The 27,852-nt window shown below is 39.4% G+C and overlaps 1 protein-coding gene across 1 annotated transcript in view; it reads left to right on the forward strand.

Moving 5' to 3' along the window:
• ARFGEF3 (ARFGEF family member 3) overlaps window positions 1-27,852 on the forward strand; it is a 77,555-nt gene that overhangs the window by 14,191 nt on the left and 35,512 nt on the right. Inside the window, exons 5-13 of the mRNA XM_034418897.3 lie at window positions 8,579-8,647; window positions 9,923-10,045; window positions 10,369-10,411; window positions 12,041-12,119; window positions 17,759-17,863; window positions 23,004-23,328; window positions 24,375-24,487; window positions 25,538-26,442; window positions 27,133-27,299. Of these exons, the coding sequence (XP_034274788.2) occupies window positions 8,579-8,647; window positions 9,923-10,045; window positions 10,369-10,411; window positions 12,041-12,119; window positions 17,759-17,863; window positions 23,004-23,328; window positions 24,375-24,487; window positions 25,538-26,442; window positions 27,133-27,299 (1,929 nt within the window). The remainder of the gene's footprint in view (window positions 1-8,578; window positions 8,648-9,922; window positions 10,046-10,368; window positions 10,412-12,040; window positions 12,120-17,758; window positions 17,864-23,003; window positions 23,329-24,374; window positions 24,488-25,537; window positions 26,443-27,132; window positions 27,300-27,852) is intronic.

Consider the following 27,852-nt stretch of genomic DNA (forward strand, 5'->3'; position numbering starts at 1 on the left):
AAGTAGAACCTTTGTGGGACTAGCAAGTCTTCTGGGTGTGGTCCATGAAGTGAAAGAGAAAAAAGTGAAGATAGGGCTGAGATAGTGATGTACGCATAATAATAATAATAATAATAATAATAATAATAATAATAATAATAATAATAATAATAATAATAATTTTATTTCTATACCGCCCTTCTCCCGAAGGACTCAGGGCGGTGTACAGCCAATTTAAAAACACAAGACACAACAATAATTAAAGATTAAAATAATTAAATAGATTTGGCCGATTTAAAACCCCAACAATTAAGATACCCCAATTTAAAATTATTATATTGACAGCCCTGCCTGGCGGAACAACAGGGTCTTCAGTGTGCAGCGGAACACCCGGAGGTCGGAGATCTTACGTATTTCCGGGGGCAGTTCATTCCACAGGGTTGGGGCTCCCACAGAGAAGGCCCTCCCCCTGGGTGTCGCCAGCCGACATAACTTGGCTGATGGCACCCTGAGGAGACCCTCTCTGTGGGAACGGACTGGTCGGTGGGAGGCTATTGGTGGCAGAGGACGGTCTCGAAGGTATCCGGGTCCTGTGCCATGGAGCGCTTTAAAGGTGGTAACCAACATCTTGCATAAACTAGCATGAAAGCAATGAGGAAGGTCTATGGCCGACATTTCAGGAATTTGGGAAAGCAGGTCAATAAATGTGACTTGTTCACATTATTTTGAAAAGAAAGGTCCAGAAGAAAAGTGTGTTTGTGGGCAATCAATCCTGACTGAAAAAACAATAAGTGACTAAGGCACTTATTTTTTTACATTCTGGGAATTAGGTTTGTAGCAGTGGTGGGTTTAAAATTTTTTTACTACTGATTCTGTGGGTGTGGCCTGGTGGGCATGGCTTGGCTTGGTGGGCGTGGCTTGGCGGGCGTGGCAGGGGAAGGCTACTGTAAAATCTCCATTCCTTCCCCACTGCAGGGGAAGGTTATGCAAAATCCCCATTTCCTGCCGATCAACTGGGACTCGGGAGGCAGACAATAGATGGGGGCAGGGCCAGTCAGAGGTGGTATTTACCAGTTCTCCGAACTACTCAAAATTTCCGCTACTTCTCCAGAACTGGTCAGAACCTGCTGAAACCCATCTCTGGTTTGTAGGCTTCTATGTTGGGGTTAATCTGAAACAGAATATGTATTTTGGAGTTAAGGTGTCAACACTGTCATATACTCGCTTCTTTAGTTTTTATTTGACATTGGTGTTTTATGACTCTGTCCATCACAGCAGATTTTTTATGATTCAAAATGTTATTTCCTCTTGCAGCGTTCATTGGGTAACAGTGTCCTTAATAACTTCTCAAAATTCTAGATGTGTTACTAAGTCAAAAAGATTGATATGAAAGCTCTGCTTAGGATTTGCTATAATCACTTGGCTAGATTTTTTTTTTTTAAATCTATTCATTTTATGTTAATATTATCAGCTTTGGGCTGTGAGATGTCTGCAAAAATTGCTCAGTAGACAGTAATACCAAGAGCCTTGGTGGCGCAGCAGACTAAAGTGCTGTTAAATAGCACCAGCTGCCTGCAATTACTGCAAGTTCAAATCTCACCAGGCTCAAGGTTGACTTAGCCTTCCATCCTTTCGAGGTAGGTAAAATGAGGACCCGGATTGTGGGGGCAATAAACTGACTTTGTATAAAAAAGAACACCGCTTGGGGGGGCGGGGGCGAAAGCCCTACTAAGCAGGTATATACAAAAGTATGAAGGCTATTGCTTAACGCATTGTAAGCTGCCCTGAGTCTCTGGAGACGGGCGGTATATAAATCGAACCAATAAATAAATAATAATTTTGCTCATAAACTTTCCAGGTCACTTCATCAACCTAGCGGTAAAACTGCTAAATTGTGAACATGGAAGCATTATTCTAGGAGACAAGAAAATTGGTAACTTTCTGGTAGAGAAGAGATTTGACTGGGTATCTTTTTTCCTTGATTTGGCTTGTTCCAACTTTCCTCATTATCCTCAAATGTAAAAGTGCTGAGAAAGCAGATGCATGCAAAGAAAGATGAAAATAACTAATTAATCCCTGCTCAACTATTTCCCAGAACCAATGTCAGGAGTGACCTTTTCTAGTATTTATGAGCTATTACTTCTTTACTGTTAATTAAAGTGATAAAGAATCTCTGGACTGAGATGATGACTATATACACTGATAAACGGTTCTTTGTTTTTTTACCCTGACTCTGGAATAATTAATCTTCATAAATTTAGTAGGTCTCGTGTGTCATGCAGACATGGAATAAAAATTCCATTACCAAATGAATAAACAGTTACCTAGACAGGAGTAGGATAAAATAAGAATGGTTTATATCTGCATTTTCATGGAGAAAAATCTATCTATGTGATCGCCAGGAGTAGAAAATGACTTGATGGCACATAAATCAATCAATACTGCATTTATTTGATGGGTGTGTTAGTTACTTGTCCCTTTCAAAAAACATTAATCTTTCCTTAACCGAATGGAAGTAGAGATGCACTGTTATTGATTTTCTGTGTTGACTAGGATTCTCATGTTATTTATTGGACTGGAATTGTCCAGTCACTTTTCATACTCAGTGAAATTTAACTACATTACAATGAAACAGATTATGTTGGATTTTCTTCCACGTAAATCTTTTCATAGATTCAACTTTGCTGCGATGAATACATCCTGATTCTATTTTTGCCTGTTTAGATATAAATAATACTGGCACGTTCAGTGAGATTTCCCTCTCCCTTCTAAACCACCCCCCCATTCAAAATATAATATTCAAAAAATAATAGCATGTTAATATATCAAGTACTTAACTGCAGTGAATTTTGGTAAAAAATAGCCTTGAGAACAATAGTATATCTATTATATGTGTATCAGATTGTGATGGGAAATGAAGTAAAAGCTATATTAAACCACATTTAAGCTCATAATATTTCTTATTTTCTTTGTATAGCTTCAGATGCTTTTGATGAGGTTTAAGATACTTCAGGGTAGCTAAAACTGGCTTTGCAGTAGTGAAAGACTGTTTCTTTTTTCTGCAAGGTGGACCATTCGGTGTTTGCAAATCTCCTCTCCTACTCATTACAATGTTTGCTCTGGAAATGTCAAATGTCATTTATAATTACTTCCTTGTTCTGTCAGACTGGCAGAACAGGAGCTAAAGTATTTTTAGACACTCTAAATCACTGTTGTACAATATTTGGCATTTCCCAAGTCCCTGTTTAAAAGTGCTCCTTGAAATTCCACAATCCTGAATCTAGTATCTTAAAGGGGATATATTCATTTGGGCATTTGAAGAATATGAAATATTGCACTCAGAGAAGATGTAGAAATGTCACCTCTGAGGCAATTTCCCACTGTAGAACCAAACTAGCTTTATATTGAGTAATCAATTTGATCAATCCAGACCATGGATAGCAAGTCTGCTAACAACAATAGTGCCATTCATGAAAGAAAAGAAGTTCTGGTTGGCCAGTGTTCAGTAGCATTTACCAGGTGGGGAGGGACAGAAGAGTCAAAATAGCAGAACACAGCAACACAGTTGTCTTTTTTTTTTTACATGCCTTGATAGCACATAGATATTGTGGCCTTCAGTAATGCTGCTCCAACTGCCATTTTGACACTTAGATTACTCACGCAGAGATTGTGCTTATTCCCAGTTGCGGTTGTTCTTCATTTTTTTAACTATTTTTAAGGGTTAAAAGGTAAATGGAGGGACGCAGTGGCTCAGTGACTAAGACACTAAGCTTGCCGATCGAAAGGTCGGCAGTTCAGCAGTTCGAATCCCTAGTGCTGCGTAACGGGGTGAGCTCCCGTTACATGTTCCACATCTGCCAACCTAGAAGTTTGAAAGGACGTAAAAAATGGAAGTAGAAAAATAGGGACCACCGTTGGTGGGAAGATAACAGCGTTTCATGCGCCTTTGGCATTTAGTCATGCCGGCCACATGACCACGGAGACATCTTCGGACAGCGCTGGCTCTTCAGCTTTGAAACGGAGATGAGCACCGCCCCCTAGAGTCAGGAACGACTAGCACATATGTGCGAGGGGAACCTTTACCTTTAACACTGAATAAGAAATTTTATACCCAGAGCCAGGGATGAATATTATCTTCTTTCTGCTATTCCTAAACAGACATTTTTCTTGCTATAAACTGATATCTGTCTTAGCCCAATGGATTAATGCATTCCTTCTTTAGGGAACATCCAATAGATCACATGCTTTACAGTTATACCATGCCTGTATAAGAGTTTGTCTAAACGTTTAAGCATCCATCACTCTGAGTAATTGTTTCTAATCACTGGAAAAACCATTTCACAGCTCCATGTGAAATGTGAAAGCTCCGTGTTCATCCTCTTCATAATTAAACATATCATGCTGTGTACACTGAAGGAGTATTTAACCCTTCTAAATGTATACATATTTCCCAGTTTATTTTGCTTTTTTTAGTGGGTGGCACAGATGTGTTTCAATCAGAGGGCTGAATCTAATTTTAATAAATCTATTGTTAAATCATATTGCCTTTTCTAGACCTTGGTCAATACATTATCTATAAAGATATCAGTTTAGAGATCCTTGGAAATAACATATGGAAGTATGCCAGAAAATAAAAAATTAAGATTGCTCTCCATTCCATCCAGCATATCCATCCAGCAGATGAAAGTGGTTTGTTGCATTCATCATATATAGGATTACAAATAGTATTTGTAAACAGTGGGAGAAGCCTCTGAATAATGTGGAATAGTCCATCCCATAGATGCAAGTCAGAGCAAAACCAAAATGCTGGGAGATTACAATTACAATATCAACTGTAATCAGAACTGAAGAAGGAGGGAGGGACCCAGTTCTTAACCATTCTTGGTATATTTGTTTCCATTTATATGTGTTGGTATATGAAACAGGGCAAAGAGATGTTGCCTAGGGAATGGTCAGATAAGAAGAGACATAGTCCACAGGTGCACAATGGGCAGAAAAAGAAGTTCAGAAGGGACCCTCCAGTGGTGGGGTACAACTGGTTTAACAACCGGTTCGGTGAGCGCATGCTTTGCGTGTGCTTTGCGCGCGCGCACGCCTAATGCTCTTGCGTACAGCATTCAAAATGCAGCAATTTGAAGCTCAGCTGCTTACCTTCTAAGGCAACCCCAGTAAGTAGAACAGTGGAGGCATAGAAATCAGCTGTGCCATGCAAATCAGCTGAGCCAGAAAGAAGGAAATATAGGACAGGATAGGGCGGGGCGGGTGGGCAGGGCCAGCTGATCATCAGAACTACCGGTTCACCCAAACCGGTCCGAACCTGCAGCAGCCCAACACTGGAACTCTCCCTAACTTCTTAAGCTGTAAAGGAGACAATGGGAGATTTGTATTTTCAGATTTGCAAGATTCTGTTAATGTAACCATACAATAAAGTAGATCATCTGGCCATGTTTCCTGTCTGGTTTACCTGAGAAGGCTAACTAACATCACTCTGGCAAGTGTGCAGGTACAAATCTCCTGTTGTCTCCTTTACTGTCCGAGAAGTTAGAGAAGATCTCTTCTGAGCCCATTATGCAGTTGTGGGCTATGTCCCATCTTATCTGATCATTTCCTATGCAGTATCTCTTTAATCCCTTTATCAGGGTCTTTCTCATATACCATTATATCAAATTATTGCAACAGTATTTTATCTATGTCCCACTGAATGTGAATTGTGGTAGCCTCCTGGCACTAGAAAAATATTTATTCTGAGTAGATGTAGTTAGATAATATACGGTCTGTTACTTTGTAGTTAACTATTTCATTTAGCAGTACTGAATTCATATCAGCTGCTCGTCACTGCAACAGATAATCAGATAAATACAAGGAAAAGAATTAGAAATTTGGTGCAACAAATTTTGCAAGAGTATTCAAACTTCATATACAGATGGTATGCTTTTGAGCAATATGTTCTCCTATAACAGGTTAGAGATTTCTTAAAATTGTAGTTTAGCCAATGTTAGGCTATTAATCTTCTCTCCCTCCAAGGTTTCTAAAAATAACTGTGATTCCAGATTGAATAAATTGAAAGATTGGCAGCTTTGCAAATACAGAATGCTTTATTCTAGGACAGGCTATTTTGAAAATAACAAGAATACAAATCCTACTATTTTAGTCTGAGGACTTTAACAATTTCTTGAAACTGCAAGTTACTTTCTGAACTGAAATGTGTTGCTGTTTTACAATACTGGTTTTTCAACATTCTGCAATTGTATTTTGAAAATGAAAAATTCAAATTATATTAAGTGCTGATTGCCAATATGCAAGTGCTTGAAAATACTGCTAAATTCAGTTGTAGCAATATAGCTTTCTATTTAATAAAATCAGAATTTTTTTCTCTTATTGATTTGTAGAACCCACCAGGGTAATATTAATTTTCTTGGAAGCCAAAAACAATATTTTCCTCTTTTACGTCAGAAAGCTCTCCAGCTGTGATTAAAATCTACTGTTATCATGGCCATTCAGTACAGGCGGGAACTTTCTTCCGAGCATGTGCAAGACAAGAATCCAAGATTGTTTACTTAAAACAAAACAGGGTCTAACTGACCACATTTTAAGGAAAGTTACTTCAGGTTACTTCCATTCTGTTTCCAGTGTTTAAGCATCTATTTTATTCTCCATGAAGCCCAATAATACGATGACCTTATATGGGTATCTTGTCATTTCAAATATTCAGATTTAAATTGTGCAGAGTAGGATTTTATGTTGATAATTGATAATGGAAAACAGTCTCTTTTAAGGAGATGAAGAGGCAGCTTCACTTTGAGTTTTAGGACCTATTTCAATATTTTTCTGTTTACTCAGGAATATAAATTCTGCAACTATTCAGAATGGATGAAATAAATATTTACCCTCTTCAGATTTTGTCATTTACTGACTAATGTTAGGATTGTGTTTTCACTGTTTTATTGAATCCTAGCTGTTGTTTTAAGGAGAAGGATGAGCATTGTGTTTTATTTATGTCTTCGTTTGTTAGATTTATTCCCCGCCTTCCTTCCAGGAGCTAACAATGATGTACATAGTATTCTTCTTCAGCTTTTTATAGAATAGCCTTTGGGGTAGGTTAGAGAGATTGACAGCAGCTTGCACAAAGTCACTCACTGACCTTCCAGGACTGTCAGTGAATAATAGGACAATTTAAACAATCATGCCATCATTCACCTCTACAATGTAGAGAGGTTAGCCCCATCCCTGTTAACTTTCTGTAAGTCCCTCGAAACATGGTTATATCAAGAGGCCTGGGGACCCCAAGGGAAGAATAAGCTGTTGAAGTGGTTCCATTGTTGTTGATCTCTCCTTGCTTTTTAATCATAATGTTAATATTTTTAATTGATGTCTGTTTTTTTACATTGCTATGTTACAGTTTTTTTATTATTGTACACCACCCAGAGTCACTATTTGTGAGATGGTAACCATATAATATGATGAATGAATGAATAACAACTCATTATATGTTCCCTTGGATTGTGTCCTGGGGCTTGAGGATTTCACTACCAATTCCTGCAGTGACATTTAGATTTCTAAGCAGGGAAATTATAAACAACTCTGAAGCATAATCAGTATATAACCATTTTTGTGTGAGGATTTTGATTTCCCACATTTTGTACATTCTTTATGAAAATCAAATGCACAGCTAGCTGACACTTGCTAGATCAATTAAAAATTGACAATATCATCCACAGTATTTGATAGTCATTCAGCCATTGTTAGAATTTGCATTCAGGAAAGTGGTAGTAAGTGCCACAAATCATGCTAATGGATGCTATTGAAATGAATTCCTTTTTTATGATGGACAGGATTTTTTTTTCTATTCCATTTGTCTCCTTCCAAGAGTAAGCTTGAATAGGATCTACATTTTCACTTGCTACATGCAAAGGCATTCTTAATTTTCTCAGATTTCTACACTGCAGCCATTCAGTAGCCTTGCGAAACAAGACATTTGTCGTATTGTCCTTTGTAGCTCATTTCATTGATTTATAGTGTTACAAAACTGTTTTCGGCCTATAAATTTAATTCATAGTGTGGTAGATATACTGTTTTAGCAGATATAGTTAATATTCCTGGTTGGCACTGTAGATCTCTCCCCATTAGAGGTTGGATCAGGATGGTCCTAAAATATTTATAATTTTATTCTTGGCACTATAAACTTTTTCATGCTAATAGTTTCTGGATGCGCTAGACAGCAGTTTGCATAATCACTAGCCAGTATATAAAAATCTTATAAAAGACTGGTACAATTAATGTCAAGACCCTTGAACTACTGAGAGATCTTTGAATGATGAGTGCCTTTGTTTGGATTGTATTATTTTTATTATTTATTATTATTGTGTTGTGTTGCATTGCATTGCACTGCACTGCACTACACTGCATTGTTTGTGGGGTTCTATTCTGGCTTTAACATTATGATCCTCTATGTGTTGAATGATTTTGCAGTCAGATAACAGACAAACATGTTGTAGACTTGCTTCCAGATTGATGTTCATCACTTTTGACCATTAACATGTTTTTAATTGAGAGAACCGTCAATTCAAAAAAAAAATGTCCTGTATTTGTTTAACTCTAGGTATTGCTCTGCATAACATACACCCCAACGTTTGAGTTGAATGGAAGTTCTGTACTTAAGATTGCTGAAGTGAGTATCCTCTGTCAGTTGGAAATGAAACTTGAGCTGTTTAATAAAACAATGTGCTTCCCGTTAGATTATGGGGGGTGTTCATTCACAATGTTAGATTTATGTCAGTCATGTATCTCTAATGCACATAATTGCTTTGGGAGAATTTGTTATTCCCTCCTCACTCTCTTGAACTCCTCCAAGCAAGCAGCTTCTATTAAAGTTTTTTTAAAAAATACCTAGATACCAAAATGTGACTGCTATTAGTTTTCTGTTTTATATATATTACGATGAAATCATACTTTAGTACTCAGCTGTATAATAAGATAAAAGAAAGAGAGAGGGATGCTAATATGTATGATAGATATCTGGAATAGTGATTCATGTTTAATATAGGTAGTTCTCAACTTACAACATTTCGCTTAATGACCATTCGAAGTTACAACAGCACTGGAAAAAAGTGACTTATGACCATTTTTCACACTTATGACCATTGCAGCATCCCCATGGTCATGTGATTTACATTTGGATGCTTGACACCTGACTCATATTTATGATGATTGCTGTATCCTAGGGCAGTGATAGCTAATCTTTTTGCTATCGCGTGCCAAAAGCGGGAGTAGTGGGGGGATTGCGCACGTGCGGGCCCACACCCATAATTCAGTGCGCCCCGTCCCCCCACACATGCACGCATGACCCCCCCACTCTCCCCTCGCTTTTGGCACGCAATGGCACAGTGGGCCCGGTAGGCCTAGTTTTTGCCCTCCCCAGGCTCTAGAGCCTTTCTAGGAGCCTGGGAAGGTGAAAACAGCCTCCCCTCCATGAGGCCCTCCGGAGGCCTGGAAACAGCAAATTTCCCGACTTCCCGTGGGCCCAGAAGTCCTGAAAATCAGCTGGCCAGCGCGCACATGCGTGCTGGACTGAGGTAGGGCAATGCTTGTGTGCCCACAGATATGGCTCCATGTGCCACCTGTGGCACCCGTGCCATAGGTTCGCCATCACGGTCCTAGGGTCATGTGATCAGCTTTTGCAACCTTCTGACAAGCCAAGTCAATGGGGAAGCCAGATTCACTTAACAGCCATGTGACTGACTTAGAAACTGCAGTGATTCACTTAACAACTATAGAAAGAAAGGTCATAAAACAGGGCAAAGCTCACTTAACAAATGTATCACTTAGCAACAGAAATTTTGGGCTGAATTGTGGTCATAAGTTGAGGACCTCCTATTCATTATCTTCTAACCAGTATAATTGTATTGCTATTACAGCATTGTCTCTTTTTCTTTTTCCCAAACAGGTTTGTATTGAAACTTATATTTCCAGTTATCACCAGCGGAGTATTAATACAGCTGTACGGGCAACCCTCAGCCAGATGTTGAGTGATTTGATTTTACAATTACGGCAAAAACAAGAAAATACAGTGAGTCAGTCAGGCATCTGTAATGGGACTGGTCTTTGCTACTTATGCTTAAGTTAGAGTTGGTGTAATGCTCCAAAAACTGAATTTATAAATAGGTTTTTACAAAATATTAAAGCCTAGCCAAAAAAAAGTCAAGGAATTTTTACAGGCTCTGACATTTTCCTCTGGATCAAGTTTTATCTGAGCTAGACAAATATGGACTTTTTTCTGCTTCAGGAGCAAATTTCTACAAATTGTAAAGTAAGAGATTTGTCACTCTAGAGTAACATTGTGACTTTAGTTTTGTCTGTGTTATTGACAATACATCTATTCTTCCTTGATAGATGACCGAAAACCAAGGAGTTCTTCAAGGTTTCAGGAATTCAGGTATCAGTTAATTAATTTTGACAAAATGATTTATTTATAACTTATATTTATGTAAAATTATGATGTGGTTTCACTTTCACAAAAAAGGCTGGAGGCAGTCAACTTAATACAGGGAGAGAGTTCTTGCTTAATGACCTCAGTCAGGACCGGAATCTTAGTGGTTGAGCAAAGCAGTTGTTAAGCAAGACATCAGGTGACTGTTCATGTGACTGTTTTGCTCAAATGATCACAATCCCAACACTTCCAATTGTGGTCATTAAATGGATGGAGTCCTAGGTAGGGAGCACAGGGTTCCTCTGGGAGGATGAGGGAGACCCTGGGAGGTTCCACTCAAGAGCTGAAAACCTTCCCTATTGAAATCCAAGGAGGATTTTCAGCCCCTGAGGCAGAAAGTTGAGGATTACCTGTACTCTGTTTCAATTTCCATCAATTTCTCAGTCAGTGGCAAAAGAGTTTGAGGACAACATTTGAAAGGACATGAACAAAGACATTTCCTGTCTCTGATATATACAGCTTGTGTAATCCAGTTCTGAAAGGGCCACAACCCAGTAGTGGGCTGCGGCCCGGGGGTTGGGGACCCTGCTCCAATATTTAGTTTGTGTGTACTCCTATTTTATATCAGTTTTGTCAAAATACGATTGTATCTTTTGCATGTTGTAGCTTAGACTACCATTTTCATTGGTCAGGGGAGATGGGAAGTATAAGGTAGCCAAGCTGATTGGGAATCATATGAGTTAGATTCTAGCATAATTATAGCATACAAGGCTGCAGTGAATATGAGTAGCTTCTAGCAGTTTCATGTAACTAATGACTGAGCAGTTAAAAGGTAGAAATTATGTATACCAAGAAAATTTCAGCTCTTGGTTTTATCTTTTTTAAAAAGGTTTGGCATAGGTTGAAACAGGTCAAATGTCTGTTGATATGGTACATCTGAAATCCCAATAGATTTGTTATGAGTCAGCTCATAATTGTTTCCCGTAGTCTCTATAACTGTATGATATGCTAACATGATCACTAGAAGTGATAGGCTCTACAGAGAAATTTGCAGAATTCACACTCAGTCGATTATGCATTCCAAATAGTCACTTATTTGATTTGTGAGCTGGTAAGATTCTTAATAGAGTGGCTCTAGTTTTTCTTGCAATATAATATCCCAGTCATCCACAACTTCTGTGTGATGAGTCCTGTTGCCAAGGTTGAAGATATTCCATGTGCCTAATTTTGATGTAGTATATATCTGAAAAGGGACGTGGGGGCTCAGTGGCTAAGACGTTTAGCTTGTCGATCAAAAAGTTGGCAGTTCAGCAGTTCGAATCCCTAGTGCTGCGTAACGGGATGAGCTTCCGTTACTTGTCCCAGCTTCTGCCAACCTAGCAGTTCAGAAGCACGTAAAAATGCAAGTAGAAAACTAGGGACCACCTTTGGTGGGAAGGTAACAGCGTTCCGTGCACCTTTGGCGTTTAGCCACATGACCATGGAGACGTTTTTGGACAGTGCTGGCTCTTCGGCTTTGAAACGGAGATGAGCACCACCCCCTAGAGTCAGGAACGACTAGCACATATGTGCGAGGGGAACCTTTACCTTTATATAACTGAAGCTGCTAATACATGTCTTTTATTTACTTTGGAGATTCCACCACTGAATCATTCTGTGATGATGTTGTCTCTGTCTTCACGGTCTTTTGTGAAAAACTTCAGACAGCAATCAGGTAAGTGAGTGTTTCTAAATATAAATGGAGTCCTGTTCTTGGTTGGGTTCCTTATCTGTCTTATTGAATCAAGTTTAAATTTGTACTAGTTAATGATTGATTTGACAAGCATAACACTAGCCTGACGATAGGGGCTGCCACAAAAAAGAGGGAGTCAAGCTATTCTCCAAAGCACCTGAGGGCAAGACAAGAAGCAATGGGTGAAAACTAATCAAGGAGAGAAGCAACTTAGAACCAAGGAGAAATTTCCTGACAGTTAGAACAATTAATCAGTGGAACAACATGCCTCCAGAAGTTGTAAATGCTCCAACACTGGAAGTTTTTAAAGAAGAGATTAGGTAACCATTTGTCTGAAGTGGTGTAGGGTTTCCTACCTAACCAGGGGGTTGGACTAGAAGACCTCCAAGGTCCCTTCCAACTCTGTTATTCTAAGAGAAGTACCTGGAAATTCTAAGATATATTCAGAGCCATAGATATTTTCTGTATCCAGCACACACTCTGTTCCTAAACACCTACATCCTATGTTTTCCATCAGCAGTAAAACTATGAAAAACAAGTTTTGTATATATCGGCATAATGCAGAACATATTACAAAAAACAAGTGCTGTAATTTTTCAGTGGCAGATAGTTGCTCTGCCATGTGCAATCTTTCAGGCAGATCCTTGCAGTATTAGTTTTGATTTTGTTCATGTACTCCCCATTTGGGATGTTAATTTCTATTGTGTTTTGAATATTTAAAAGAGTAGCCCTCATTTTTGCATTGTTACCATGAAGAGTGCTCTGTAATATAAGCGGTTAGCAGTAAACAAACTTCCTTATGTGATAGAATACATTTTGGCAAATTAGTTCTTGATGTGCTACATTGTAGTACATGAGCTTCATTGTAGAAAATTAATTGTATATTGGATTGGACAACTACAGATTATGTAGTTGGAGGAACAGACAATTATTGCCCCCAGTAATTATTATTATAATTTATGTAATAGTATGTAAATTTCTATAAATTTAGGAACTGTAATTACTTGTGCACCTAAATAACTATAATTATTTGCAAGTTATATCTAATTACTTTTTAATTGCATGCAATGTATTAGAGAAGTTAATTGCATTGATGGGTATGTTTTTAATGATTTCGACAGTGCTTTTGTAAGTGTGGTTTATTATTATCGTCTATTATTTCTTTATTACAATAAATAACATCCCATCTTTTAAGAATACTCAAAAAACATCTTATGATAAATATGAACAATTGTAAAGTCTCAGCAGTGAGAGTATCTGCTTGACTATGTTTGAGAATACAAGATAAGCAGGATTGAAGGATCTCAAGGACTTGCAAAGGTTGTAAGTTAAACAGGGACGTGGAAAAAAAATCACCTTGAATAAAGAGGGTCACAAAATCATTTTATATATTGTAGCTTCAAAAACTACATTGATGACTCTATGGATTCACCAGGACTTGATTTACTTTACTTAAATAAAAACTGAAAAATAAATACAAAAAAGAAGGCAACTCCTATGATCCCACTGTTAGTAGTAAAAGCTTTCTGGGAGTTGGAGAGTCTAGGTGGGAAGACCAGATAATTTCTAGAATGCTGATGGAGATAACCATTGAAGTGGCCTCTTTCAAGCATGGCCGTTAAACCATCATTGCTTAACATAGAAATCTGGTCTGTTCTGGTCTTAATACTATAAGTCTCTGATTATTTCCCTGTTAGAATCCTATAACATCCTCTAGAACCGTGATGGCGAACCTATGACATGCGTGCCACATGTGGCACGTGGAGCCATATCTGTGGGTACGCAAGCTTTGCCCTAGTTCAGCTCCAGTGCGCATGCACGCGCCAGCCAGCTGATTTTCTAGCCTTCTGGGCCCACCGGAAGTCAGGAAATGGGCTGTTTCTAGCCTCCGGAAGGCCTCGGGCGGGGTGGGGAAGGCTGTTTTCGCCCTTCCCAGGCTCCAAGAAACCTCTGGAGCCTGGGGAGGGCGAAAAACGGGCCTACTGGGCCCACCGTGCCATCGCGTGCCAAAAGTGGGGGGAGTGCGAGGGACGGGCGGGCATGCATGCATGCGCGGGGGACGGGGTGCATTGAATTATGGGTGTGGGCACACGCACGTGTGACCCCCACACACTCGCCTCGCTTTTGGCACGCAACAGCAAAAAGGTTAGCCATCACTCCTCTAGAATCACTCAACCAGCATGTATAGCAGAATTTAAGAAAAGGAGATTATCTGCCAGTAAATGTAGAGAAAATTTTAAAAATCCTGGAGATCAGTAAGGAAAGAAAAAGCACTGAAATTCTAAGTGAGACTCCAAAGCATAAACAGAAACTAAACATTTTTGTTTTTCTTTTTCTAAGGGTACCAACCAAGAACACGGGAGGGTATTGTGGAGGCAGTATTTCCCTTTTTCTTTTCTCCCCTTGAGAATGAGCAATCTTGACCAGGAAGCAATATCCATGCCCCATATCTTAAATAGAAAGCCTAAATCCAGCCAGCTCTGTTTTCCTTCAGGGCTGTGCATGTAGAATAATTTATTATGCTCTTCTCCTGTAGTGCTTCATTTCTTCTAATTGCCATCTCATAGGAAATCTCTCTCTCTGTCTGTCTCCTTATATATGATTCTCATACATTACTGATACTGTATCATTGGGATAGTACACCTTGGCAGATTGTTTGAAGAAGAGAACCATGCGTTTGTCTGCTTCCCAAGTAGCTAGATGAGAAACAAGCATAGAGAAATGTATCTTAAAATATTAACAACTCTTTAGGCATGCATTATTATGCCTCCATATCTAAACAAGGTATGTATTTGCAAGTTTGCAGTTTAGATTTCTTTAAATTAATGTTCAAAACATAATGTGTTTGTGCTCGGAGACATATGGATGAAGCAAGGCATCAAGCAAAGAGAGATTTCCATTTCTCCAACCATACCATCGTCTTTAAAAAAGAAAAAAACACAAGGCAGTGAAATTTACCAAAGGCAGTAAGATAGAGGTTTTCTTCATTATTTTCTGCTTGGTATAGTATCTGACTAGATTGTTATTATCTCTATTCTCTCTTGCTGGGTTATTTGTGGGTAAAGTGAAATGGTTGAGCAGAAGAAAAATTAGAGAAGATTAATATGCTTCATAATTTGGTACTTGCGTATAGACCCCTAGTGACTTAAATCAAAATACTTAAAATGATTATTTCCTGGAGTACTAAATTGCCTGGCTGGTGAAGGCCCTTCTTGTGATCACATGGGGCAGTGATATAAAACAGAGACTTCCCAGTCACACCATTTCATATAAAATTCCCTCATTAGGGAACTCTAATTAGCCTCACATTGCTGCCTTTTAATGATAAATAAAATGTTCATTGCAACTGGAACCTTTTCATTTTACTTGTATATGTATACCATGTTGGCACAGTGTTTAGAATGAAGTAATGCAGTCTACTTCTGCTGACTGCCGGCTGCCAGCAATTTGGCAGTTCAATTCTCACCAGCTCAAGGTTGACTCAGCCTTCCATCCTTCCGAGGTCTGTAAAATGAGGACCCAGATTGTTGGGGGCAATGTGCTGACTCTGTAAACCGCTTAGAGAGGGCTGTAAAGCCCTGTGAAGCAGTATAAAAGTCTAAATGCTGTCGCTGTATTTTTATTTGGGCAGATATATTGGGATATATTGATAATAATAATAGCAACCTGGCAAAAATGTCTCAGCCCTTAAGGAAGGAGTCATGCATACAAGCAGTCTTCTGTACACAAAATATAGAGCCACACATATGAGTGGGTGCCATGTTCATAATAGTAAGATATTCACCCAGCATTCAGTAAATGGGCAGGATATATGCAATAACGCAAATACCCTTCCAAAACTATACAGTGAGGATATATAAACTAATTGCCTATGATTAGAACATGATTGAGTTCACAGACGTAACTTGCAGCACCCTAGCCACATTTCTGCATACAGAAGTAGTCCTTGATTTAAGACCACAATTGAGTCCAAAATTTCTGTTGCTGAGTTTGTTAAGTGAATTTTTTTCCCCATTTTACGAGCTTTCTCACCACAGTGGTTAAGTGAATCCCTGCAATTGTTAAGCTAGTATCATGGTTGTTAAGTGAATCTGGCTTCCCCCATTGACTTTGTTTGTCAGAAGGTCACAAAAGGTAATCAAATGATCCTGAGTCGTCATAAATAGGAGTCGGTTGCCAAGAATCTGAATTCTGATCACGTGACATGAGGATGCTGCAATGGTTGTACAGTAGTGGCCAAAATTGTGGAAACCTTTTGGGAAAAGTATTTTCTAAAACTAGCTAATAACACCACTTTTTTTGGAGTAGTACCATAAAAGTATATATCAATGGAAAGATAATTTAATCAAGAATGTAATGCAGTAACTTTTATGAAGGATTTGCTATTAGAATAGCAGTTACAGTATAAAGAAGAAAAGTGAAACACGTAGAAAAAAAGAGATATACAAAAATTATCACCATAGAAAAAACAAGATACACTGTATACAAAAATTATCACCGTGTCAGTTAATACTTAGTTGGGTAACCTTTAGCATGGATTACGGCCTTACAATGTCTTCCCATAGAGTGAACCAAGTCTTTTAGTTCTGCAGCTGTTATAATGTGAAACCAAGATTGAATGATTGCTTCTATTAACTGGGTTTTATTGCTGGGTCGCTTCTGACTAACAAGTTTCTTTAGACGGCTCCATAGATTTTCAATTGGATTAATATCTGGGCAATTCCCAGGCCATTCCAGCAGTGGAATATGATTGTCTTGAAACTCCAAAAAAAAAAAAGTGGTGTTATTAGCCATCAAACCTCAAAGATACACTTTTCCCAAAAGGTTTCCACAATTTTTGCCACTACTGTAAGTGTGAAAAATGGTCATAAGTCACTTTTTTCAGTCCTGTGATAACTGAATGGTCATTAAATGAACTGTTGTAAATCAAGGACTTCTTGTACCTCTTTCTTACTGAAATGTCAGCCTTACACTAGACAGGAAATATGATCAGATTAGCAAATTCTATTTTGTTGTAAGATTACATTAATAGAATCTCACAGACCTGGAAGTACAATTCTCCTACCGTCTCCTTTACTTCTGAGAAATTAGGGAGGGTCTTTTTTGAGCCACTTCCCCCACCCAATATCCAGCTGCAGGCTATGGTGTTTCTCATCTGACCATTCCCTAGACCACGGGTGACAAACTCGCGGCGGCATGTTGCAGTCACGTGATGTTTTTCCCATTTGCAGAGCTCGGGGGGGGCATGGCCTGCCCATGACACATCTGGCCCACCAGTTTGACACCCCTGCACCTCGAAAGTGCCTCTGGGCCTAGTTTCTGAAAGTTATTCCCACAATATTATTATATCAAATCAGTTGAAGGAACATGTCCTTTTTATTGCACCCAAATACTTAACTGCTAAGTTTGTGAATATTTTCAGCAATGTTTCTTCTTTCATTTTCACAAGTAACAGCACTAGGTATAGTTTTGACCCCCATAATTGCATACAGCTGCTTTTTCTTACCATGCCCTTTGAGAGGACTTCTTTTTCTCTGGCTCATGTGAAAGTATGTAGCACTTGCTTTTTTCATTATTTCTGTGGAAGTGAACCTGCTATGCTTTGTGCTTCCATTTTTCAGTGAGAATCAGCAGTTGCAGCTTCTCTACCTCGAATGCATTCTTTCCATGCTGAATAGCTTCTCTTCTGGTATGCACCACCATAAAGGATTCACTGACCTCATCTGGTAAGTAGATGTGCTTTGAATGATGCCAGGAACAAAGTTTCAGCCTTGTAGAAATCTTCTTTGGCCTTATATTTGTGCTGAAGTAATACCTGCCTAAGGACGCGGTGGCTCAGTGGCTAAGACACTGAGCTTGTCGATCGAAAGGTTGTCAGTTCAGCATTCAAATCTCTAGTGCCGCATAATGGGGTGAGCTCCCATTACTTGTCCCAGCTTCTGCCAACCTAGCAGTTCGAAAGCACGTAAAAAATGCAAGTAGAAAAATAGGGACCACCTTTGGTGGAAAGATAACAGCACTCCATGCGCCTTTAGCATTTAATCATGCCGGCCACATGACCATGGAGACATCTTCGGACAGCGCTGGCTCTTCGGCTTTGAAACAGAGATGAGTACTGCCCCCTAGAGTCGGGAACGACTAGCACATATGTGCGAGGGGAACTTTACCTTTAATATCTGTTTATATTAAAAGAGGGGGGAAAATACTTAGGGAATTCAATCAAAGTGAGTCTGAAATTGCTTTGTGACCAACAGTCTTTTGGTCTTTTATGCTGCACATCAGAAGCCACATCTGTCTTTCAGAAGAATACCAGTTAGAAACAATGCTTCTCCCCATTGAAACTGAAGTAGAGAAAACTGGGATCTTACACTAAAGTTGGATTTCATGAATGAACTTGTGTCTTTCACAGTGGGAGGACTTAATGCAAACCTCTTTCTCTTAACCAGGAGTGAAAGAGTTATTAGAGAGCACGCAAATTGAATGGAGTGAACAATTGCATTGATATCTTCTTGTTTTTTCTCACTGAGCTCAAGAGGGTATATATGGGCATCTTAATTTACCCCTATAATCCTGTGAGGTATGTTGAGTTAAGAAAGAATAACCAGTCCATAATCCCCTGGTCAATCTTTTGGTCAAGAAAAGATTTGAACTGAGGGCTTCCTGTCTGGTTTCCGGTGCCGCCAGACGGTCCTCTGCGACCGCCGCCCCGTTGCCTGTAAAAGAGCCGCCTTTACATCTGAAAGGCGGCTCGAAAAACTCCATTTCCTGATGGAAATGTGAGTCTGAGCGGGTGGGGGTGGGTAGAGCCCTCTGCGAAGTCCCCAGAGTCTTTTTAAACTCTTGGGGACGAGCAGGTTGGCGCTCCCCCTTTTTCCCTCGCCGCCGCTCCAGGCATCGGGTGCACTATGCACTTTTGCATAGCCAGGCGCTGGAACCGGACTAATCAATGAACTTAACAGATGGATCTACTAAAAAAAAAATATGAGATTTGGATTTGGATTTGGGACCCTAAACCGCAAGTATTCTTAATGAATTTACAAGCATTTTAAAGTGAAGAGAAGGAAAAAAAAAAAAAGTTTTAAAATGGCCGCGGAGGCTTGGGAAGTAGAAGAAAGAAGAGTCTTTTTATAACAGATACAAAGTTGCGGAATATACAGCGCTGGCTACAATTTGAAACAACAATAGTTATTTTAGGTTCCTCTCTTCCTGGTGATTACTTGATCTTGTTTGGGGGGTAAAAGAGAAAAGTCTGCTGGAAGGATGGCGTTAATAAAAGCTGACAGACAAGAAAGGGGGGGGGTGCTCCCCCACTCTCTGAGCCTACAGACCCTGCAGAATGGTTGTAATTTAAAAGAATTTATTCAGGAGGAAATGGCAAAATATTATGAAACTGTGAATCAGAAATTTGAAAATTTAAGGCAGGAAATTAAAGAAATGATACAACTAAAGTATGATAATTTGCAACAAAAGATTGTAACAGTGACTAATGGTTTTTCAGAAATTGCGATAAAGTTGGATACAAATATTAAATTGCTAGAGTCTAAAATGGAGAAAATTGATAACTTGGACAATAAAATATTAAGAATTGAAAAGGACTTAGCAAATATTCGAGATAATAGCTTAGAAGTAAAGTCTAAAGAAGAAGCTGGTCACGAGACTTATAATCTAGAAGATATAAAGCAAGGAATTGAAAGAGAGGCTGTAATGTTGCAATACAGGATCACAGAATTTGCGATCAGAATTAGAGGCTTACAGGAAAATAATAGTGATGACTTAAGAAAAACATCTGCTCAAGTTTTGGCTGGGATCTTAAAGGTTCATCACGGGGACGTAATCAGTAAAATTGATAAGGCTTACAGAGTGGATTCCTGGATTGCCAAGCAAAGGCAATTGCCTAGAGATGTGGTAATTTACTTTACAGAAAAAGAGATAAGAAATGATATTCTGCAAAAATCCTTTAACTCTACTTTACAACTGAATGGGAGAAAAATTTGGATATATAAGGAATTGCCGCCTAAGATCTTAAGAGATAGAAAGAAATTTGGGCCCTTGGTGACTGAGTTAAGAAGACAGAATATCTTATACAGGTGGGATGTCCCAGTGGGTATAATATTGAGATATCAAGGAGTAAGATATCAGTTAAATACTTTTGAAAAAGCGGAAGAATTCTATTATAAGGTACTTAAAAAGCAAAATCAACAAGAGATAGAAACCCAAGAAAAGCAGAAGGAGATGGAAATAACGAAGAAACAACAAATTAAAGAGGTCTCCATAGTTGAGCCGCTTTTGGATCCTCTTTCAGAGGCCTCAGCTGGATTATCTAATATAAGAGAGGCGGTTCCGGACCCTAATGCAATGATTTGTCAAGCCACAAACGAGCATGTAAGTCAATCAGCTGATATACAATTTACAGAACCAGAAAGATCTCAGCCACAGATGCAAACCCAACAGGATCAAGCTACTCTTCAGCAAAACCAAATAGTTGATACACAATCTACAGAAAGGAGTTTAGGATGGAGATCCAACCCACAAGAAGTTAAGAAAAGAAGAAGTAGGTCTCACAAACATAAAAACTTTTAAATTAAACAACAGTGTAATGCCAGTTACTTATGAGAGGACTGAATATATAAAAAGATAATGGGCAAAATATTGGCTTATTTTATCCTGAGGAGAGTGGCAGATCTCTGCAGTGCTGAATTATTGGGTGTGAAAAAGGCCTTAAACCAAATGGTTGGAAATATCTTGTTTGTTTTTTGGAGTTCCGGATAAATACGTGTATGCTGAGCTATATGGCAAGAGACTTATTGGATTGGGGCACGCAGAAGATCTGGTTGTTACCCTATTATGATGGTTGGAACCAATTATCTGGATCAAAGACACCTCCATAAACATTATATGGAATATAATTATAAAGTCACTCGGGTGGTTGTCGGGGTTTTTTCTTTTCCAATATGAAGATATTTGTTGCTGATGGGGGCAGATGGTAACTGAAGATATCGAAAATACTGTTGGAATAAGGATGCGATGTTACCCTAACATGGGTGGAGTTCATCATCCAGTTGAAAGATATTCCAGAAGATGCTATATGGATCATAAGTTTAAAGTTTTTTTTTTCTTTTAGGATCTTATTTACATAAGGGAATATTTTTCTAGGGGATTGGGTAGAAGAATAAAGATATTAAGAATAATTATGGTAATTCTGTAGGAAAGTGGGTGGAGAAAGGTTAGGTTATGGATTGTCTATTTTAAAGAAATGTTTAGATGTGAATATTTGTAATGAAGGGGGGGAAACGAAATGGCTACTGGAACTGAATAAGTGTTAAATTAGGACTTTTTGAATACTTAGAATAGAAGTATGTTTTGAAATGTTATATTGTCTGAGGGGTAGTAAAAGGGTAGACTACGAGTAGAAATTGTTAAATTGGGAGATATAATAATATTATTATTTTAAATCAGGAGTTATTAGATAATGTTATAATAGAATGTCACTTTGAAATGCTTATTATAGCATAGTATACGGGGGGTATGATAATCTTATTAAAATGAAAGGGTCAGTATATGGAGATTGAGTATGTGGATAGTAAAGTATGATATAATCTGTTATGAACTTGGGTTTTACTATGAGGAAGTCAAGGGGAGGGGGGGTGGGGGGGGAGGAGGGGGGGAAAAAGGGGGAAAATCTGTATTTGAAAAACTTTTTCAATAAAAAAAAAAAAAAAGATTTGAACTGGGATCGGTCCTTCTCCAGTACTTCAGTGCTACAACCAGGGACTTTACAGCACTCTGGAGTAGGCAAGGACATCAGGCAATGCTCATGTAGCACCCAGTTGCAACTCGTCAGCTGCAGCTGTTTCTTTTCTGAGAATCGTATGTCTATCATCTATGGCTGGTAGCTTTCTCTAATGCTCATATGCTGAAGAAAATAAACCTCACAAGGGGTTCAGAAAATTGATGAAAATTTGCATTAGAATATTGCTTTTAAAGAAGACAGGGTATCATCTGGACAAAATAAATATTAATATGCCTACAGAGAATGTCATTTCCATTCCCATGGAGCTATAGAATGATTTGGAACATCCAAGAAGAAACAGAGTAAACAGCAGAAAAGTTTTTCAAGAAGATCTCAGAATAGCTCATAGATTGAACAAGTACTTGAATATAAGTAGATGAAAGGTAAATTTGTTGTTTTAGTTCCTGGCCTGAACTCCCTTTGTGCACTGAAGTTTGGAAACTTCTGCTGGCCTGATCTCCCCTTGTTTGCTGGGTGGAAGGGCTGAAAGACTATGGGGATCTCGAAGAGCAAGAAACAGAGCTCAAGGGGTGGGCGTAGCCTTGGGAGACTGGGGCAGGTGGCCCTGAACCTGTGTAGGCCTCCAAGGGCCTCCTCTATCCCTGAGGCACCGAGTGCTCCATTTAACAAACATTTGTATTCATTTAAGGTTTGCATCAAGGGATGGGCGCATTAAGTGAGGCCATTTTGTTTAATAGCTGTCCTGACATGCAACCATAATGGGCAGGCTCCATATCTCAAGGACTATCTGTAATCTTTTTTTTTCCCCCTAGGTCAGCATTTACTCACATTCCATACCTAAAGTATATGAGTCTAATGTATAGGGACAAAAATCAGTCAAAGACCAGTGCAAATTAAGGCACATACATGAAGGGGGATAAAGGGTTGGTGGACTAAATACCAAAGCCTTAATTCTGTTTCTAAGTGACTCATTCTGTGATTCAGTTATTTTTGATTATTCATTTTTTTCGATAGAACTGTACTTTCTTTTCCAACATAACTATTTTAACTAACTCTTCAGACACTGTATCATTCACTCCTTTTCCCACACTATTTCTTTAATTTATTTTTTCCAGGAAGCAGCTGTGTCCAGCCCTGATAGTAATCTTGGGCAATCCGCTTCATGACAAAACGATCACATCTGCTCACAGTAACACCAGTCATGAAGCCGATTCTCCTTCTTCCGGAGTCTCTGACCACGGCCGAGGATCAGGCTGCTCTACAACTGCCCCTGCCCTTAGTAGTCCTGTTGCACGGACTATCTACTACATTGCAGCGGAGCTTGTTCGGTTGGTGGGCTCAGTGGAGTCCATGAAGCCAGTTCTGCAATCTCTCTACCATCGGATGCTTCTGTATCCTCCACCCCAGCACCGAGTAGAAGCTATCAAGATCATGAAAGAGGTGAATTTACACTCCCTGGTTGATTTTTAAATTTGCCAACTTAAATTGCGATTAAATTACAAGTTGCAAACTCTTGGGAATATTGGAATATTCTTTATTGACCAAGTGTGATTAGACACACAAGAAATTTGTCTCTGGTGCATAAGCTCTCAGTGTACATACAAACATCAGAGTGATAAGTCATAGATCATAAATCATAAAATACAATGATAAAAGATACAAACAATGAGTAATAAATCATAAAATAGTAATAGGAGAAGGTAGTAGGGAAGATGAGAAGGATAAAAGCAATTCAGCCCTACTACATGGGTAAATAAGCATAAGACAGTGCTGTGGGAATTCTGTACTTAACAGAGTGATGGCATGGAGGGAAAAATTATCTTTGTGTCTAGTTGTTTCGGCATGCAACCTTATGCCTTTGTCTTACCTCTTTGTCTTATCCTATTTGTTTGGATGTGGTGGCTCAGTGGCTAAGACACTGAGCTTGTCGATCGAAAGAGCGGCAGTTAAGCAGTTCGAATCCCTAGTGCCACGTAATGGGGTGAGCTCCCATTACTTGTCCCAGCTTTTGCCAACCTAGCAGTTCGGAAGCACGTAAAAAATGCAAATAGAAAAATAGGGACCACCTTTGGTGGGAAGGTAACAGTGTTCCGTGCGCCTTTGGCATTTAGTCATGCCGGCCACATGACCACGGAGACGTCTTTGGACAGCGCTGGCTCTTCGGCTTTGTAACGGAGATGAGCACCGCCCTCAGAGTTGGGAATGACTAGCACAGATGTGCGAGGGGAACTTTTACCTTTACCTTATGTGTTTGTCTTCAATAATAAAATTTAGAAAACAATACAGTGATAAAAGAAGCTGTTGTTATACAATCAATAATAATGTTCTTCTTTGCAAGAATACCTGAATAAATTTTGACAACTGACAAGTGATTTCAAGATTAACTGGAAAAAGTTTATTTCTTTATTAAATTTATATGCTGCCCATCTCAAGGTGACTTTAAAATAGTGTATTTATTGCATGTTGCTAAATTGCATTATATTTAGATACTTGGAAGTCCTCGGCGGCTTTGTGATTTAGCAGGTCCCTGCTCCACAGAACCAGAATCAAGAAAGAGATCCATTTCAAAAAGAAAATCCCATCTGGACCTTCTTAAACTGTATGTACCCCATTGTTTTACAATATTTGATAACTGGATTGCTTGAACAAAATATTTTCTTCTTTGACAGTATTTCATTCAGTAGGCTTTCTATCATTCTAATTAGGAATCTTTTTCTTCAACTGAGAGTACAGACCTAAAAGGCTAAGATAAATAATTCTAAAATGAGCAAAATGTCTAATGGAGATTCCGGGTCATGTTTGTCCCAAAGTTGCTTTTTAAAAATACAACTGGACTTTCTTTGTTTTTTCCTTGAATATGTTTTGCTTCTCATCCAAGAAGCTTCTTCAGTTCAGAATAAAGACCTTTGGGTCTAAAATATGCAGGTGTGCATCATAGATATTCTGACACAACAGGAAAAAAATGTAATTACAACATCTGTAGGATTTCTCCTTTGGAATACAATCAATGACTGGAATACAATCAAAGGCAAGAATTTGCTTTATCAGATGATGCCTTTGTTAATTAATCACATGGATCCAGTTAATCAACTGTTTGCTCATTACCAAAGAGATGAAACCATTCCTCTTTTTTACAGTATAAATTCTTTCCATTGTATAATTGACTTAGGAGGCATAACCAGGGGTGGGCTTCAAAAATTTTAGCAAGGGGTTCTCTGCCCGGTTGCTGGGTGGGCGTGGCCATGGTGGGCATGGCCTAGTTGGCTTCTAGCACCGGGGGGGGGCATTTTTGCCCTCCCTGGGCTCCGGAGGCTTTCCTCAAGCCTCCGGGAGGGCAAAAACGGCCTCCCCAGGCTCCAAAGTCCCTCTGGAGGCTGGAAACGAGCCCATTTCCGGCTTTCCCAAACTTCCAGTAGGCCTGTTTTTTGCCCTCCCCGCTTACCTGCATCCAAGAAAGGCCGTGCGAGGACTCCTGGGAGGGGCGGGGTGGGATGGGAGGGGATGGGAAGGGCCAGCCAGGAGTGGGATTTGGGGGTTCTCCGAATTGCACAGAATCTTAGCTAGAGGTTGTCCCAAACCCCTGCGAACCCCCAGCAGCCCACCCCTGGGCATAATAGTAAAGAGTGTCTTATCTTTCTTCACATTGTAGAATCTTGGATGGGATGACTGAAGCCTGCATAAAAGGTGGCATTGAAGCCTGCTACGCCTCAGTGTCCTGTGCCTGTGCCCTGCTTGGAACTCTGGATGAGTTAAGTCAAGGAAAGGGCCTTGATCAGGAGCAAGTGCATCTGCTTCTCCGACGGCTGGACGAGTTAAAAGAAGGGCCAGAGACCAGTAGAGATTCCATGGAGATCAATGATGCTGATTTTAGGTGGCAAAGACGTATCCTGTCATCAGAACATACCCCCTGGGAGCCAGGCCATGAAAAGAGTCCTGACATTAGCATTAGTGTTACCACAGATACTGGTCAGACAACCCTAGAAGGAGATATGGGACAGACGACACCAGATTCTGACATTCGTAAAAATTCTTTGCAATCCCCAGCTGGACAAGCAGGCAAAGAAATTCATTATAAAGAGCCAGAATCGGAAACAATTGACCAACCGGATGTAGTTCAACGGAGCCATAATGTTGTCTATCCAGATATAACTAATTTCCTTTCTGTTGATTGCAAGGCCCGTTCGTGTGGATCTAGATACAGCGAGAGTAATTTCAGTGTTGAAGACCAGGATCTTTCCAGAACTGAATTTGATTCATGTGATCAATATTCCATGGCAGCAGAAAAAGACTCTGGAAGGTCAGATGTGTCTGATATAGGTTCGGATAACTGTTCTTTAGCTGATGAAGAACAGACGCCACGAGATTGTCCTGGTCACAAGTCTTTACGAACTGCTGCCCTTTCGTTGAAGCTACTTAAGAACCAGGAAGCAGATCAGCAGAGTGCCAGATTGTTTATTCAGTCTCTTGAAGCTCTCCTTCCTCATCTTATAGCTTTTGCTACAGTAGAAGAGGTGGATTCGGCTCTCCAGAACTTTTCTTCAACTTTTTGTACAGGTTTGTAAGCTGCTCGCTTACTTTCCCATTAATGTTCTATTATTGTATTAGAACAGGGGTGTCAAACTCAAGGCCTGTGGGCCGGATGCGGCCCACGGGGTACTTAAATCTGGCCCGTGGGGCCTGCCTCTGGCACCCAAAATGGGGCACGGGGGGACTGTGAGCCTACTTACCTACTAACCTACCGGTTTCTCCGTGTGTGTGTTTGTGTGTGTGTGTGTGTCTTTTTACTTTAACTAAGGAAACATCTGACTCCTTGTGGACTTCTTTTTTAGGAAAAACCTATGAATGAGAGGTTATTCCAGTGTTTTAATTGTCCTAAAAATCCATTTAATACTTATTTTTTTGCATAACCAAATCTGATTCAGCTATAGGTAGGTAGTATTCGAAGTCAGTACAATTATTTATTTTGATTTTATTCATCGTATTGGTTTTTAGAGCTTCTTCAAAACTCAACAGGGATTCCAGTGGTAGTGGGGGATTGGTTGAGAGAAACAGGGCCATATCTAAAATTACCCAGAAAACTATCATTAAACCAAAGTTACCCAATGCAGCACTGTAGCCATTACTCCAACCATGTTATTGTTTACTAGGTGGTTTCAACAGTGTAAGTTATCATTATTTTCTACGAATTAAAAATGACTGATGCTTAGTTCTTGTGCATAATTCCCATCTCTCTGTATTTATTAGACATGATGCTTTCTCCAGGAATTGAAGGGAGTGTCAGCTTTAACTTCCAGAACCTGATGAACGCAGATAGCCTCTATGCAGTCTCTCACTACATACTCCTGCTCAACCTGAAGCTGTCAAACACAGAATACTATCGGAAGAAACCTGCCCAGTCCCCTGTATTATTGGTGAGGTCAAAGCCTGCTTTGACCCCTACAGCGATGAACATTTTGCACTTGGCCACATCCCGTTCTATAAATCTCCAGTTCAGTGATCAGATTTAACCTTTCTTCGGCTCATGAGTGTGAACAGAATAATCACAGTTGCTGTATCAGAGATCAGTTACTGAAACACAGAACATAGCTGCATGAATTTGAAGAAGAGGGATGCATGAAATACCGCAGAGATTAAGATGTCTATTTCCTCTGTTTCAGTGATTTAGGGTTTAGATTTTTAAACACCCTTTTGAAAAGCATTACTCAGAAAACAAATCCACAATTAAAAATGAATGCAATCTTTCCCTCCTGATTTAAACGCAGGGAAAGGGACATTAAGGCCATTCCTTTTTTGATGTACACCCGTTCATAGTGCCCTCAGTTCAGTCAAACACTAAATTGCTAAGAAAGTTAAAGAAAACGAAATAATTGTTCAGTGAGATAAAATGAAAGAGGGGAGCACACAAACCTAAGACTCAGAGTGCTCATGTATAATTCGATATTGCCTCAAAATGGAGAGAGAGAG

This window comes from Pantherophis guttatus, chromosome 1 (genome assembly GCF_059756535.1).
Source record: "Pantherophis guttatus breed Tessera chromosome 1, ASM5975653v1, whole genome shotgun sequence".
Lineage (NCBI taxonomy): Eukaryota > Metazoa > Chordata > Lepidosauria > Squamata > Colubridae > Pantherophis > Pantherophis guttatus.